The 17,691-nt window shown below is 41.6% G+C and overlaps 1 protein-coding gene across 1 annotated transcript in view; it reads left to right on the forward strand.

The window, feature by feature from the left end:
* MAL2 (mal, T cell differentiation protein 2) overlaps positions 1-13,004 on the forward strand; it is a 29,152-nt gene extending 16,148 nt beyond the window's left edge. Inside the window, exons 3-4 of the mRNA XM_019459970.2 lie at positions 7,789-7,944; positions 10,745-13,004. Of these exons, the coding sequence (XP_019315515.1) occupies positions 7,789-7,944; positions 10,745-10,816 (228 nt within the window). The 3' untranslated portion in view covers positions 10,817-13,004. The remainder of the gene's footprint in view (positions 1-7,788; positions 7,945-10,744) is intronic.
* The last annotated feature ends 4,687 nt before the right edge of the window (positions 13,005-17,691 follow it).

Consider the following 17,691-nt stretch of genomic DNA (forward strand, 5'->3'; position numbering starts at 1 on the left):
AGTGCCCTCCTAATACCCATCACCCATCTAGTCCAAAAAAACAAATAATCCAGATATGAAAAGGACAGAAGACATGAATAGAAAGTTTTCCAAAGAAGACCTCTGGATGGCTGACAGACACATGAAAAGATGCTCAACATCACTCATCATCAGGGAGATACAAACCAAAACCACGATGAGGTACCACCTCCCACCTGTCAGAATGGCTAACATTAACAATACAGAAAACAACAGGTGTTGGCAAGGATGTGGAGAAAGGGGAGCTCTCTTGCACTGTTGTTGGGAATGCAAACTGATACAGCCACTCTGGGGAATAGTATGGAAGTTCCTCAAAAAGTTAAAAATAGACTACCCTATGATCCAGAATTGCACTACTAGGTATTTAACCCAAAGGATACAAAAATACAGATTCAAAGGGGTATGCACTCTGATGTTTAGAGCAGCATTGTCAACAATAGCCAAACTCTATAAACAGCCCAAATGTCCATCAGCTGATGAAAGGGTAAAGAAAAGGTGGTATATATACACAATGGAATATTACTCAGCCTTCAGAAAGAATGAAATCTTGCCATTTGCAACAGCATGGATGGAGCTAGTGTGTATTATGGTAAGTGAGAGAAGTCAGAGAATGACAAATCCCGTATGATTTCACACATATGTGGAATTTAAGAAACAAAATAGATGAACATATGGGATGGGGGTGGGGAGGGGAGAAAGAGGGAAACAAACCATGAAAGACTTGTAAACATCTGTTTTCCTTTTGTTTATATTGAGTCTAATTTTTGATATTGAGTACGTTGTTAATATTCTTATAAATGTATTAGGTTTCCTAAACTTGTGTTCCTCCCCCCAGTCTGTAATGTTATATCTGTTGTTCGGGCAATAAAATGTAAGAGTGGGTTTTGGTTTTTTGGTTTTTTGTTTTTCCTAATTAAACCACTTTATGGAAGAGGCCGTTGAAATTGGAAGACCTCCCAGTCTGTTGCATGGTCCCCTGCAGAGTGTATCCTGTGGTTTTCTTAGCTGCGGCCGTCCACCCTGAGGGAGCGAACGGTGGTGGCCACACACAGCACACGGTGCAGCGGGGTCACTGCGCAGCCTGGTGACGGTAGCCACGTTTTACAGACCTGGCTCACGCCTTCAAGGAGCAGACTTAAACGCTTGCCATGTTTCCAGAGGGCTCCTTTTGTTTCTCCTCTTGTGTGATTTTCTACATAATCAGTCATTTTTTGACCACATGGCTGCTTTTGGTGGGTTTCATAACCTATGTTGTGTACTCCTAGCCAGAAAGAATTTTGAGCCAAACGTACTGTGGGAGTTGCCACCAGATGGTAACAACTTTCAATTGCTGTGTTCTGGAACTGTTAGACATTAACTGCTCAAAAGATAATCATTTTCCCTAGTGGTGACAGTTTAATGCTACCTGCATACAATGCACAAAGGAAGCAGAAATACATTTTGATGAAGAATTTATTTTCTAAAAGTATTTGTTGTGGGATATTGACTAAAATATTCATAGCTTCTAACTGTTGTTGATCATGAGATTGAGTTAACATCCGTGGTGGTAGATGTCCTCAGTATTTTTCCCCAAGCTTTCTAGCTTCGGTATAAATGATGAAATAAAAATATAATATGTAATATATGTAATAAGCTATACTAAATGCGAAAAACTTGCCCTATTCTGAGAAAAGAAACAGGTTTTCATTTTGAAATGGTTTTTCTGTACTCTGTGTGTGTGCGTATGCGTGTGTGTGTGTGTGTGTGTGTAGAGGAAATAACACCATTCTGCCTAACTTTAAACAAGGGATACCATACTTATTTTCCACTTTTGGAGAGGAGGGGTGTGAAGGAAAGATATATTTTAGGAAAATAAAAGCTACAAAAAGAAGTCCTGTACAATTAAACAAATTCATTTTATTCCCCCAACACAGTTGACCCACATTTGCCCATTATGGACATCACTTAATACTGTGAATGTCTTGATCTGTATTTTCTGTCCTGACACTTCATTTACTTATTTGATCTTTAGGTCGATTCCTATGGGATACCATTTTCTCATTTTTTCAGATGAGAAGGCTGAGGCTCTGTGTGGCCATCACCCCTTTTCATGCTGCCGTTGCAGAAACCAGGATTCCCCTATTTATGATGTAGCTTTTTTTTTAACTAGTAAAAATTTCACCTTGAAGCGTGGAGCAAAACATGGCCTTAAGATAAGAATATGGGGGGGGGGGGCGGTCATTTGTTGCTGAAAAAAATCAAGCTATGCTTGAGGCCATTTACCTGAGCAAAAGGTGAAGACAAGTGGGCGGCACTCTGGGGTGTATGAATATTGGAAAGTTTGGCAGAAGAGCAAGGGTATGCAAAGGAGACTCAAGAAGGACGGGGCCATCTGCTGATGGGGATGTGCCAAGGACTCAGGACAGGTGGTTCCCAAAGGGTGGTCCCTGACCAGCCGCAGCAGCGTCAACCTGGGAACTTGGTAGAATGTAAACTCTCCCATCCTACCCAGACCTACTGAGTCAGGAACTCAGAAGGTGGGGCCCCATAGTTTGTGTTTTAACAAGCTTTTCAGATGATTTTGAGGCATGCTTACCTTTGAGAACCACTTGTTTTGCATAAACAATCTGCGTTGTCCAGAACGAGCAAAACGTGTGGAAGACCTTCTTGCACACATTCCACACAGAACAGCAGTTGGAATAAGATGACAAGGATGGCCAAATATAAACATGGCCGTGGCTCTCCAGTGGCGGGGGATCTTTACTGAGCACCTAATACGTATCTGGCCCTATCCTAGACCCTAGCAATAGAGTGGTGAACAAGACAGGCCTGCAGTGGCTCTCAGAGCTTGTTGTAGCAGGCAGTGGCATTAAAGAAATGATTACACGATTGATGCATTAATCAAAATGATGTTATTGGCCAAGCAGGGAGTGCTCAGGGTACTAGAAGAACATATCTGTCATCTCAGGTCCACTGGGAAGCGGACTGTAAGATGGATTTAAAAGTGCAAGATTTTTTTTTTTTTTTTTTAGAAGGAGGGGAAGAGATAACACCTGTCAAAGGTAATGGGCAAGGAAGTAGGATAAAGCAGGAAAGTCTTAGAGTGGGATGTAGATTGGCAGTCTTGTTCAAATTAATGAGAAGCTGAAGAGCACAGTCCTTCCTTCAAAAGTCTTGTATTGGGCAAAAGTGGCCAGGCATCCAGCATCCCCACTGGAGCATCATTAGCTGGGGGCTGCCAGGAGGAATGTGGCATTGGCTGAAACACAGCAGTAGGTCCCCACCCCACTGAAGCCGAAGCTGTCAGCTAATGCCAGGTTCTTTCTTAACGGGGAATGCGTGCAGTGCGTGATTACAGAGGCTACTGTCCACTTCTTGCACCGGTGGATCCACTTCTCTGTGTCCGAGGAACTGCTCCTCCAAGGTTCTCTTCCTGAGTGAGCACTTAGGCCAGATGGACAAAGCACAGCCCCTCTAACTGGCATTGGTCTCAGGGCCACAACCGGTGCTCATCATCTCCCTCCTCCACGAGCCGTCTTACTGCCCTTGCTCGACACTCAGGTCTGCTGGTCTCGGTGGTTTACCTGGCGGTGTCATCCAAACCCTCCTTCCTGAAGGTGGCTGAGCCCCTGGTAACCATATCCTTGTTTTGCTGCAGCTGTCCATTTTTAGTCCCAACCGGGCATGAGAGTTCCAAGAGCAAGATCACCTGAGTTCCACATGCACTGCCCTCCTATGTATCTGCAGCCTTCCCTTCCCTTGATGATACGGGCAAGCTACCCTTGTCAGGATGGTGATTCCTTCTCTTGCCTTTTGTTCCCCAAATTCACAGGCAGGCAGCATAGCTTATAGCTCAGTGGGACCCTTGCTGTATCCTCCAGCAGGAGTATACCCTTTGGGGGACCAGGGCCTCTGGACATGCAGAGCTCAGAGTCGCAGGGGCAGCAATCACAAAGTCATCAGGTTATTGGGAGTAATAGTAAGTGGAGAAATTCCTGCTTCTACCCCTCGTTTCCCGTTCTTTCAGTGGGGATATAACACCATGTAGAAAACTCATGTGCCCTATACCTACCGCATCCCAAAAGATGGCCACACGTTCTCCAAACTGTGCCTTTAGCCAGTCATTCCGTCATGCTCCCAGGCCAGCAGCTTCTAAATGGTGCACTATGACACAACTCATGGTCATGGGCCCATTCCCACTCTTCCTCTGCTGAGAAGTTGGTCCTTTGGTCACATACTCTGTTGAGTAGATGCCGGTGAATCAGGCATTCTGTAAGTCCCTGTATAGTGGTGGTGGCTGAGGCTTTCAGGAAAGGAATAGCTAATACAAACTCAAAATGAGTGTTTGATTTATGAGAATAAACCATATGCCTTCCAGGAAGCTAGGAGCCCAGTTTCATCAATTTGCTACCAGGTAAGGATTGTGCTATATCAAAGTCTCAGTCTCTGCTGTTGGCAGGTTCAACATTCAGAAGAGGCAGTAACTAAATCAGCTTTGGCGATTGGAAGTCAATGCTACTGGGCGTTACATAGCCTTCTCCCAACTATGGTCGTTCTGCTCTTGGGCCCATAATGCCAGTAATCAGGTAGCTGGTGACAAAGCCTGGCTTGCATCAACTGGCTGGGCCATTTTTTCTGTGTGTCATTCCATGCCTGGATGCTGCTGGTGGGCATCACCATGTGACAGACAGATCACACTTCACACCAAATCCCATATGTCCATCTCCCTGCTCTGTACTTCCTTGTCTCAGAACTTTCAGTCTTTTATTCTCCCAGGGCCCTGACCATTACCATTGACCATGAGTCTCTGTATATCCTCACTCTGGGCCACTTTGTTTTCCAAACAAAGTACATGGCATAATGCACCATTCACAGTTCAACCCATTAGGAAAATATTCCCTAACCACTGTCTTTCAAAGCCAACCCTGACTGTGGCTACAGTGCACATATGATACAGCCACTGTCCCTTGTCACCTTGCAGCCACGAATCATGCCACCATAAAGAAGCGCAGGTGTTTTCTTTCTCCTTCAGCTAGACATAAGGGACCCCCTCCTTCATGTGGCCACAAGTGAGTGAGGAAGGGGGACAGTTCCACTGTGGTAGGTGATTGGGGGTTCAGGCTAGCACCTGATGTGCCCTCTAGCCCGGCTCAGATTGATCTCTGATGTGCCACCCCATCTTAAGGATTGCTTTTGACCTGTTTGACTTACTGGGTGGTAGTTTTGACAGAATTCCATTCATGGTGGGACATTCTGAATACTTAGTCCTTGGTGTCTCAAGTCAAAATGCTCCTTCTCCACGTGGGCCCCGTAGAACATCAGGAGCAACTTGCTTTACAAGGACATGTAACCCCTTGCTGCAGGTTACCTGCCTGACTCTAGAACTCCAAGCGCCTGCGTGGTGATTTTCTCTCCAGTGTTGCCATGAATTCAATTCTTTTCCTCCAACACTTTAGGGTACATGTGGCCCTAGAATAATATGGGTAGCTGGACAACATGGCCTAAGCCAAACAGAGTTAGGAGTGCACAAAGTTTACTGGATGGTTAACACCATGAAAGATGAAGAGGGAAGGAAAAGGGTTGGACAGGGAAGCCTTTACCACAGGTCAATTCTGATACTCCTGAAAAGGAGGGAGAAGGTAAAATTAGACAAGAATAGAAAGTTGGTGGGAGGTGGGGAAGGGTGCAAGTGGTAATTGGTTGTGGGAAGAGTCTCTCCAGCCACACAATACTGTGTGAGGAGCATCAGCCTTGAGGCATAGAGTGCTTCCTAGCACCAAAGGCCACCACCTTGAGGCCGAAGTGGCCGATATTCAGAGATGTGAGGGTGGCAGGAGATGAGGTTGGTGAAGATGATAAAGGCCTCATCGGACCAAGAGTGGCAGGCCATGTCACCAAACTCCTCGCCTCTTCAAGGTAACATGAGCTGCTCCTGAGGATCCACCGCAGTAAATTAGTTGAGTGCCTAATGATCTCAAACATATCCTCTCAATCTTTGTTACTAATTGAGATCCAGCTCTATTATTTTTAATCCCTAAAAGTAGTCACACGTGGACTTTGACTTTCATCAATTAACATTGTTGAATAACTACATATATCTGAGCATTTCTCCTCTGGACTAAACACATGGTCAGTATGTAACACTGTTCTTAAAACTTTTGAAGGCACTGGTGAGTTAGCTTATGAATTAGGTGTTCAGTAGAAAGCATTTTTAGCGTGTACCTTTAATTCTCCTGATGAGTTAACTTTTCCTTATTATTCTAGGCAGGGTAAGAACAATTCCTATGGATAATTTTGTTTGCTGAATGGGCATTTACCAAGGCAGAGCTGTGTTCTTTCTCTGTAATGTTGCTGTATCAGTAATAGACCATGTGATAGAGGAAAGAAAGTGGACTTTGGAACCAGACAGACTTATGTGGCTTTGAGTTCTCCTTTCAGAAGTTCATCTTTGTATGATTTTAGAACAGTTATTTAATTAGGGGTGCCTGGATGGCTCAAATGGTTGAACATCAGACTTGGGCTTGGGTCATGATCTCACAGTTCGAGGGTTTGAGTGCCGTGTCAGTCTCTGTGCTGACAACTCAGAGCCCGGAGCCTGTTTCGGATTCTGTGTCTCCCTCTCTCTCTGCCCCGCCCCTGCTTATGCGCTGTCTGTCTGTCTCTCTGTCTCTGTCTCTGTCTCTCTCAAAAATAAATAAACATTAAAAAAAATTGTTTTTAAAGAACATTTAGTTAATTAAAAAAACAAAAAATTACTTGTTTGTAAAATGGGAATAATAAATGGTAGTTGTAAGGATGGATGATAATGAGTGTAAAGTACCTGGTACCTGGGAGCTGCTGACAGACACACACAGCAATGTGTTGATGGATGTTATCCGTTCACGTGAGACGATGTGAGTTCCAGTAGAGTCGCGCCTCACAGTGCCAGCAATGTACGAAATCACCTGATGACAATTAACTTTTGTGTGAGAAGTTCCTGTACTTTTTGTAGAAGCCTATGATATAATATTTGCTTTGTTAGAATATCAGGAGATACGTTATTGAATTCTGTGATGTCATAGGTCGTCTGCATTTTTCAGTGTATGAGGTGACAGTCTCGTGGATGAAAATCATAATTGCTCAGAAATAAAAGACTTAATTATAAATGTGTGTATATTATTACATAACTGTATAATGTACTACAGTAATATAATTATTATCTAGTAACTATAAGAACAAGGTGTAATTTTTTTAAGTTTATTATTTATTTTGAGAGAGAGAGTGTGTGTGTGAGTGGGGGAGGGACAGAGAGAGAGAGGGAGAGAGAATTCCAAGCAGGCTCTGCACTGTCAGCACAGAGCCCGGTCGGGGGCTCAGACTCACACACCGTGAGATCATGACCTGAGCCAAAACCAAGAGTCGGATGCTTAACGGACTGAGCCACCCAGATGCTTCAAACAAGGTGTAATTTAAATGTTGTTTTACTTGAATTTTAAGAACAGCATACGTTATTCCTTTTTTATGTTAATATTGATCTCTGTGGCACCTTACTCTATGCTGAAATTACATATTTTACTGTAAAATTAAGTGTAGCAGAAGGTTTGCCACTACCGATTACGGTGAGTCGGTTGATTTTCCTTTGGATTTTGATAGCTTGACGTTGCTCAAGCAGCCAAAGCAAATGGTGAGTATGGTGAAGGATTGACTACATGTTCTAACCTTCCGGAACCTAAACCTCATCAACTGAAATAAGGAACGGGGGGGGAAAAGTACTACTTTAAATTGTAGCTGTCTTTTTTTTTCCTGTTTCAGGATTTTGCGTATCATTTTACCGTGTTCGTCTTCTACTTTGGAGCCTTTTTACTGGAGGCAGCAGCCACATCCCTGCATGACCTGCATTGCAATGTGACCACGGCTGTGCAGCCACTCTTGAGTGATAACCAGTATAACATAAATGTAGCAGCCACAGTGAGTGTCGAGGAGTCCCGGTTACCAGCACCCACCCCTGCCCTGCGTTCGCTGTCATGGTCTCCCAGAAGCTCCTCAGGCAGCAGTAGTTTTCTCTAATAATAGCCGTTGGCTTTAAACATATACTAGCTAAGTATCTATGTAATAACCTGCTGGGCAAAGTACTGCCGTTACCCCTCGTGTTGTAGACAATGACGTTGAAGCACAGAGGCTGACGTCCGTGTAAGATGACAGCCAGTCCGTGGTTGTGGCTGGCATGGTACAACCAAGTCTACTTTGTGAAAAGAATTCCTGTAACTCCAGACGTGGTAATTCATCTTAATTATAATTGTAATTCCTTTCAATTCAGTGAATATTTATGGAGAGCCTAGCACGAGGTAGGTAATTTGCTGGGTTTTGGGGACAGGGATGAACAAGGTCCAGTTCCTGCCACTGGGGAAAGTCCCCGTGAGTGAGGGGGTGAATACGCCAGCCAGTACGATAGATGACAGATGAAATACATGCTGTGGAGAAATATTTTGATTTTTTTTATCTTCCTTAATTCATAATACTTAAGTGAGTTTGTTGTTTTGTGTTGATATGGGGAATTTGAAGACATATTATTTCTGTTTTTATAATCTTGAAAATGCCAGAAATCCAACTTACTCCCTAAAATGTGCCGATATTTAATATGACTATATAGTAAGTTAGTGACCCTCAAGTTTTACTGTTCTATGCAGACAGCACATACAGACATCCCAGGACTCCCCATGTGGCCATTAAAATCTCTCTGGAGCAGCGCTGTCCAGCAGCACTTACTAAAATGGTAGAAATGTTGTGTGTGTGCACTATTTGATATAGCGGCCACTAATTAATCCAATTAATCCATTCATTTTAATTAATTTACACTTCAATTTGAACAGCCACATGTGGCTGTGGCCATCCTATTGGACAGCACAGGTCTAGAGTCTGGGTTTCAAAGGGGAGAGCTGTGATGATTCTAAGACCTCCTATCATCCCCCGGGTTCTCAAACCTCTGTGACAATTTGTCAGAATTCATTGAGCATCTCCAATGATTAGACTGATGATAGATTGCAACAGAAAGGAGCATGGCTCCAGCTTTGACAGGCTTATAGTTTAGATCAGTGTTTTTATACTTTCTTTTATAGGAAGTGAAACTGTCTCACGTAATGAAACCTTACTGAAAACCCAATGAATATAGAAGGCAAGAGCACAGATGCTCTAGTTGGATTGGGAGAAGACGTTCTTCCTTCTCTTAAGCCACCTCTGTCGGCCTCATCATCTCTGAGGCACTTTTGTGAGATCCTTATTACCAAAGACCACAGCTAGAAAGCCACTGGACTTTTAACAATTTTATGAAGTGAAGAAAAGTTCAGGGCCTTGGAGTTGACTTTTTTCCTACCAGGTGTCCTTCCTATTAGTCCTCAATTCTCACAGAATTTTCCTTTTCTACTTCTGTCCCCTCCTTTTTAGTGCTGCAGGCTGTCTTCGCACTACCTGCCAGATCCTTGTACTAGCACCAAATTGGTCTATTTATAGTCGCCTTAAGATCCTACTTTCATAAGAGTAGCAGGTGCTTAAGGACTTGATCCATGTCATTAATTTCTCACTAACGTTCCTTTGTCCCAGGAGCCCAGTTTTCAGTGTTGCCATGTTGTGATTCCATTGTGGCTGACGCTCTTCTGTGACTTTGTCCCTGTTATCCTTCCCTCTCTCTGTGCCTAAGTGAAACTGCCTTAGTAAACCTCTACATGCTTTCCTTCTGCATTACATAGCAGCTCATCCATATGTTCTCATAGAAGTAAACCTTTAGTTTCTGAGTTTTAATCATACCTAAATGTATGATTTGTTCTTTTGTAACACTATATTGAGTCCCTCACTTTATTTTTTATTTCAATATACCTGAGAGAGGAAAATTCATTTTTGTTAACAATAGATATCAACAGTGGTCATTCTCATTCAGTAGACGATGTCTAGATTAGAGATGCATCAGAGAGACAACCAGCAGAAGGCGGCTGGGGAGAATAGCAGAATGGCAATTAGAGAATGGTCACGTTCTGTAGGTGAATCCGATATTCCCTCTCAGAGCTGGAGTTTTCTGGTAAAGGATTGCTGCACTAAGTCATAATGTTTTATCACATTTAATTGCTTCGTCTTATACTTTTCTATGGATCGTGAATTCAAAAAGGATGAGGAGAATAGCTACTGTTTGTTTATATGCACCAAATGCACTGATGTACACGTAGCTGTTGCTAAGAAATCCTTGTCAAATAGTAAGGACAGTAATTCAGAGTCCAGTGCGGGTTTCAGAAGTATCTCCCACGCCCAATGAATCTGTTGATTCATTTCTATGGGTTTTCTTTGTTTACTTCTAAAATCCCTTTCCACTGTCACCGGTAGGATTTTATACATCCTCCAGCTCTCATACTTGCACTTTTCTTGGCCATGAGATCACTGTATGAATAGACACCTCGCAGCGAATTTTTGAATACGGTGTTGAGAGTTTCATAAATACTTAACAAGTGAGTCCAGCATGTGAACAAACGTTAAAGCTAGGCCTGTCCACAAACCAAAACATTATTAGGGGCTAGAATGTTGAAAGGAAGGGTTAATGGTGTGAGGGGATTAGATGGTAGTACAATCATCAAAAAGATGAATGAATACAAACCATTTTCGTAAGTGTTGAAGTATCTTTAGGTACTTCAGTCTTCAGATAGTTGTTCCTTGGGATGAGTGGGTTTTTCTAAAATTAAAGTCAGTGTTATAAATCTGATGTGAGCTTTTGTTTCCTTTTTCTTAGATTTTTGCCTTTGTGACGACAGCCTGTTATGGTTGCAGTTTGGGCCTGGCGTTGCGAAGATGGCGACCGTGACACTCCTGAGAAACTAACAGTCTATGTGTTGGTTTCATTTGTCTACTTTACATGTCTGATCAATTTGGATACCATTTTGTCCAAATGTAGTAACATTCCAAAAGCAACTTGTTTATATAGAGAGAGCACCTAAGGACAAGTTTTGGTTCATTGCATGGATGGAATTTTAATTTTATTATGATGATAAACAGAGAAGTGGCCTTTAATTTTACAGCTGCCTCTTTCCTTTTTTAAGAAAATTTTCCCTTATATCCATAAAATATACCGATATTGTTCATGAAAAAGAGGTATATCTTTTGGTTATTGAGTCACCTAAACCTTAATTTTACTAGGTAACTAAAATTTCATAAAAAGAAAAAAGACACATTTTAAATAGTCTTCCCACTGAATTCTGTCTTTTTAGCGTAAAACAGAGATTGGCACCATTTTTCTGTAAAAGTCCAGATGGTAAATATTTTAGGCTTTGTGGGCCATACAGTCTGTGTTGCAGCGACTCAGCCTTGCTGTTACTTCGTGAAAGCAGCCATAGACCACACATCAGTGAATGAGCGCGCCTGGGTTCCAACAAAACTTTATTCGCAAAGACAGGCAGCAAGCTGGATTTGGCCTGTGGGCTGTGAGTTACGGTTTGCCGACCTCTGGTGTAAAACCTTAGTTCTATGTTATGTATTTTATTGAACTGATCCTGAAAGCTATAAAACTAGATAAGCCACATAATATTTAGCCTCATTATGCAATAATCATATCACCTTTGTGTTGATGGTCAAGTGCTTACCCTTGAGGTGGTGGATGGTTGCTCAAGCTAATTCAAGCAGAGTCTTGGATACAAGAAAAAGTAATTTATGAACTAAATCCTAGTGGCCTAATCTGACCAAGGGTCTCTTTAACAACTGAGCAAACCTGTCATCCGGCATCCTTCCAATGAGATCCCCAGAGACCCTTCACCACTCCTGGAACTGGTCTCTTCTACTTCTGTCTTACTTTGGATTTATTTATGCTTCAGAATACAGCTGTTTGTCCCTGTGCATGAACATGGGAATATTCATGTGTGGCTATATGAGGCTCTACCAAATAGAACTCCCTGAAGAGTTAACTTTTTACTTCTCATTCTTTTACATTACTTTGGGTTAAATTTCAGTAGAATACTAAATATAACTTAAAGTTGTAACTTCATATGTGTTTTAATAGTAGCCCCGACATTTATGTTGGTTTGCATTGGTGACATGTACAGAATCCATTTTAAAACAATAGCCATCATAAAAACTTGTCTCTGACTGAATTGCACAGAAAATATTTGAATGCATCTGTTAGAGGTATCCTGGTTGTGGCAAGTGCCAAAATGGCTTGAATGGGAAAACAGGCAAGAGTTAGATCCCACTCCCATGACACATCCAAGTGGGGTACTTTTGTCCTGCCCCAGGAGGGCTGCCTCCAGGAAAAGAAGCCTTTTGATAGTGCTAAATCTTCAGCCCTTTGCTTTTGTGGCTGAATCATCCCCTAAGAGTGCCATGTATAAGTTATGCTGGTAGATTTCATGGACGTAGAACAGTCTTGAATGAGTAACATGATCAATGCTCAGTGATCAGATGCTGTTTATATAATCATCTCCAAAAAGAAGAATCTTCTTAGAGTTTGGTTTGTGATATAAAGACGTGTTTCAATATGTGGCAAGAAGAAATCAGTCTTATGACCTGACTTCCATGTTTTTTCTAGCACCATACCACACACTTAAACCTGTATTATGAATTGTATATTACAAAGTCATAAATGTGCCATAAGGATATATAGTCCATGCAAGTTGGAATCGTTTAAAGTTAGTCTGCTAGATTTAGTTGTGAGATTTTATTTTTGTTTCCAAAGTATAACAGGTTCATGCTTGGTGGCATTAAATTAAATGATTTCATGAAATGGCTTTGGTGGCATTTTTGTAAATGGATTGCTTCTAGATCATTAAGAACCAAGCCTAAAACTCATCTGACTGTGAATAGTTATATTTGTAGATTAATCGTGTTCTGGGTTTGTGAATTGAGTGACAAAGCACTTGAACAAAAATTATGGTATTTGAGAATTCTTTATATATGCTGTAGAAATGAGAAAGTATTGGTTGGTTTTAAAATCTGGTAACTCCACGATGAAAAGAAATTTATTTTATAAGTGTTATGACTCTAATAAAGTATTCATTTGCTAATCTTTTTTGGTCATCTATTTTTTATACAATTCACTTTGAAACTCAGTTAAAGGTTTGATATAAACTTGACAGATTTGGAATTTCTAGACTCATACCATATAAAAATTCTGCTTTAAACCTTTCTATGTAAAAAATGGTCTCTCAGGAAATGTCATTGAGCCTTTTTTCTTTGATGAAGGTCAAAGAGGTAAGTCTTTGGAAGTCATATTTTAAAGGAAGTTAAAATTATGCTCTATTTTATTTTAAAAGCATTTATATAGTGCTTAATATATGCCAGGCAGCGCTCTAAGCATTTTTTCAAATATCGCTCATCATCTTCATCATGACCACTCTGTGAAGTAGATAACATCTCCTCTTAAAGATGAGGGAACTGGGGCACCTGGGTGCCTCAGCCGGTTAAGTGTCCGACTCCTAATTTTGGCTCAGGCCGTGATCTCACTCACGGTTTGTGAGGTCTAGCCCCACATCGGGCTCTGCGCTGACAACGTGGAGCCTGCTTGGGATTCTCTGTCTCCATCTCTCCGCCCCTCCTCTGCTCGTGCTCTCTTTCTCTCAAAATAAATACATTAACCTAAAAAAATTAAAAAAAGAAAACAGATGAGGGAACTAAAACAGACCTAAGGAGCACCCAGGGTCATGTGCCTACCAAGAGGGAAAGCTGGCCTTTGGACCCTAGTAGTCTGGCTCCAAAGTTCAGGCACTCAATGGCTGTGCATCCCTCAGTTCAAGATTTTACGTATGAATATATATATATATGATGTATAAAATATATGATACATATCATATATATATATGACCCTTTTTTCCCCTAAAGAAGTTTTTAGCAGAATGTTTAATTGTGTTAGATGCCATCTTTTAGAACTTTTTTTGTCATAACCAAGGACTCATGAGTTTAGCTGTAAGAATTTAGGCCAAACCTGCCATATAAGGGAAAAGTTAGGCAGCTTTGGTCTGCAAAGGTCCCCAGAGTGCTTGACTGCCTGTTTCTCTAGTCCGTTAATTCTGGCATGGACTGCGGGGCTTCGGTCTCCTCTGCTGCCTTACATCAACGTTGTCAGCTCCTCATTGACTCTTACATCAAGAGTCAGCTCTTTCCTGAATTGGCCTGGCTTCCTGATCGGCCCTGGAGCTGACATCAGGAGGGTCTCTAGTCTGAGACCCCCCCATTCGATCTTCATACGTAAACTCTGAATTTGCACCTCTGCATTTGCCAGAATCTGGAATCCTGAGCCATCGTCACGAAGGTTCTAACATCATGATGCTTCAGGTTTGTCATTGAGTGAGCCAGTGTCAGGTGGCAATGGAATAGATTCATGGGGGACGGGTCCAGAGTTAAGGGGAGGTGATCATCTTTAGAACATGTATGCATTTTGTTTAATGCTCTGAAAGTTTGGCTTTTTGAGAGAGTACTAACTGTGCCCTGGGCAGTAGGTCAAGACTAGTTGCTTTCTCTGGAGCATTCTTCTCTCAATTACTTGCACGACTTGTTCCCTCACCCTCTTTGGGTTTTTGCTCAATCATCACCCTGAGTCTCATACCGGCACACTCCTCCTCCATACCTGCTTTTCTCCTAGGCACTTACGACATACCTTTAAATATGGCATCAATAGAAATAGCATATATTTTACGTACTTACTGTATTTGTCCTCTTCTCCACTAGGATGTAAGGCTTATGGAGAGGAGCCATCTGTTCACAGCTCTCTCTCCAGTGCCTAGAAAAGAGCATAGCAAAAAGCATGTACTCAGTAACTATATATTGAATTGGCAAATGGATGAATGTTGTAGCATTACTTACTTTTGTGTTCTAATCAATATACTCTATAAAAATTGATCTTGTTAGCACTTGCAAATTTCTGGTGTAAAATGACTAGGGATTTTTCACCTAGCTCTGGATGTATTTAGGGCAAATTCTACCTTACAGGTTCCCTAGTAATTAAATATATGTGTATTGTAAAACTGCCTTATAATCAGTCTTCTATAGCAGAGGAGCTTTGCATATAAAAATGAGGCATCCCATGTAAACTCATTAGGTCATTATTCCAGCCTTTTTCATGACAAAAGATGTCACTGTAGACTCAACTGACATAGTCCTCAAGGCATCATCAGAACTAAGAATTAATGGTCAAAGGCTGTCATTTTTCTATAATTACGATGGGAGTGGAGGGCTATGGCTAGTGGTGTTTGCTAAAAATTACAATAGTCACTGTTCTAAGACTAACAAGAGGTGGAGATATCTGTATATATCATGTGACATTTTGATTTTTTATGTCTCCCAACTCCAAGTTTTATCCTCAGATATGCGTGAGAGGTATTCCAGATGAAGGATATTGTTGAATTTTCTATCTACAGTTTCCTGTATCATTCTAAGTACGTCTTCTGTCCTGAGGCAATGTATAGTTTTGCCAAAGCATCCGTGTACTGGGCCACATTGCCTTTTCATGAAATTGCGCATGTTATTGCTTATTAAATATGCCATCTTGCTGAATACCCTAAAACTTTTGTGTGGAAAATTTTTGGAATGTGAATAAACTCATTTGTTTATATACATAAGTATATAGAATATTTAACAGTGGTTAACTAAAGATTTGTTACTTTTGAACAATTTAACAGTTGTCTCAATTTTTGACCATGCATACCCTATTTATGTATATGAAATATGTGAATTAGTGTCAACTTATTTTAACTATTAGTAAAGCATTTTAATTTTAAATCATAAAATACAGTTAAAGTATTTTCTTGTATCATGCTGTGTAATAAATTTATTCTGAATATTTCTTAAGGCACATATACTCATTTTGGAGGCCATAGGAATGAATGGATCATTGATCCAGAGGTCAGATTTATCTGGATTTATCTCTTCTACTGGTGTGATGAAAGTTTTGAATAAAATCAGAGAGGAAAATGTCTAATATAGGGTCTGGCAACCATAGACATTGTCTTTTATCAATATCTTTGGTTTCCTAGCGAGATGATAGGTACTGCTCCATTTCTTTTGAGTGGAAAATTGCCTGTCTTTCAAAAAATACTCTGGTCATATAAATTTTTATGGAACGAATATATTCTCAGCAAATGCATAGGATACTATGCTCTTTCCCAATGTGAGATGAGTAAGGGTTGCCTCAGATAGCTTTTTTAAATAGTTATACTTCCAGTGTGCACTAGGAAAGTATAAGTTGCACATCAAAGGCATGATTTCATGGATATTGTTCAGCATGAAACTAAACATTTAAGTAGGAAAAAATATTCCATTAAGAGCTGTGTGACTTGAACCACTTTATTTAAGTTTATATATTTGTCTACAGTGGTGATCATATATACAAGCCTGTGGCAATAATTCCTTTGGGAAGAAGAACCCAAGATTTAAAAATACAAGAAATTGATTGGAGGTAATGCCTATGAAAGATAAAGAGAAGGACAAATAAGATTAGGCAGGAAGAGTTTCAGACCGTGTTCTAGTTATGAGAAAAGTCTCAACCAACTTAGGAGGGAGCTCCCACACCAAGATCGCCCATAGAGCACTCCCACACTAGCTAGGAAGAGGGAATCCTGTACCAACACGATGCTCAGTCATTGGCCTTGGATTGCCCAGAAAGAATGTGATCTCACCTCCTCGGCTTAAAACCTGAAGGAATATCCTAAGGCACCTGCAAGTGGAGGCTGTCCAATAACTGCCCTCCCTGTGGATGGTAACCTGTTGGAGAGCTGAATGGCACACTTGGTGACTGCCACTTTCTGCCCCTTTGCCGTATAAGTCCACTTCTCCATACCTGTCCTGGGCGCCCCTCCTCTGAGGTTCCAGTGGGCCTCTTGTCCTAAGGGAAGGATCAGAACAAGGAGGTTAGACAAACTACTAGCTCCATCACAGCAGTTAGCCTTGGGGTCATCACTGGTACCCATACTCTCTCTGTGATTATCCATTCTGACTTCCTAGCAGCTACCACCAGCCTCTCCAGGTCTGGGTCACTGATTTGGTGTTGTGACTCAAATCCCTAAGAGGTCTAAACTCCTGGCAGCGATACTTTCTACAGGTATGGGTCACTGTCCTTGTCCACTCACCATCACTGTTGGGCAAGGAAATACCAAGAAGGTACCCATGTGTATCACCTGAGTTCCATACACATTCCTCCCTGTCTCCATTGTGTGATAGCCCTACTCCTTCCTGACCAGGATCAGTTACCCCTGTCACGATGGTGAATCCTTTCTGCCTGTTGGTTTCTAAAATCCTAAATGCCTCAACAGAAGCCACAGCTTATGAGACCTTTGCTTTGTCCCTGGCAAGAATGAATTTCTCTTGAGGATCTGAGCAGTAACCATGCAGAACCCAAAGTTGCAAAGGCAGGCAGTATCAAGTCCATAGTGAGTTATGGGGAGTGATGATAAATGGGGCTACTCCTGTTCCACCTTCTTTTGCCCCAGCCCCATGAGTCCTTTTGAGGACATAGTGTCTTATAGAAGTTTCAGATTCAAGGCATATCTAGCATCTAGGAAGATGACTCCCCACCCTCACAGTGTATTATTGCCTCTGTGCTGGTGCTTCACCTCTGCTTTCCACAGGCCATTTCAGGCCAGCTGCTTATGGATGCTGCATGGTCTCTCATGATCAATGACCGCCGTCACAGAGCTTTCTCCCTGGTTAGATGCTATGTTGACTGGGATTCCACGCTTATGGACCAGCACTCCATAATGT

Source organism: Panthera pardus, unplaced genomic scaffold (assembly GCF_024362965.1).
Source record: "Panthera pardus isolate Hobbes unplaced genomic scaffold, ASM2436296v1 HiC_scaffold_7, whole genome shotgun sequence".
Classification (NCBI taxonomy): Eukaryota; Metazoa; Chordata; class Mammalia; order Carnivora; family Felidae; genus Panthera; species Panthera pardus.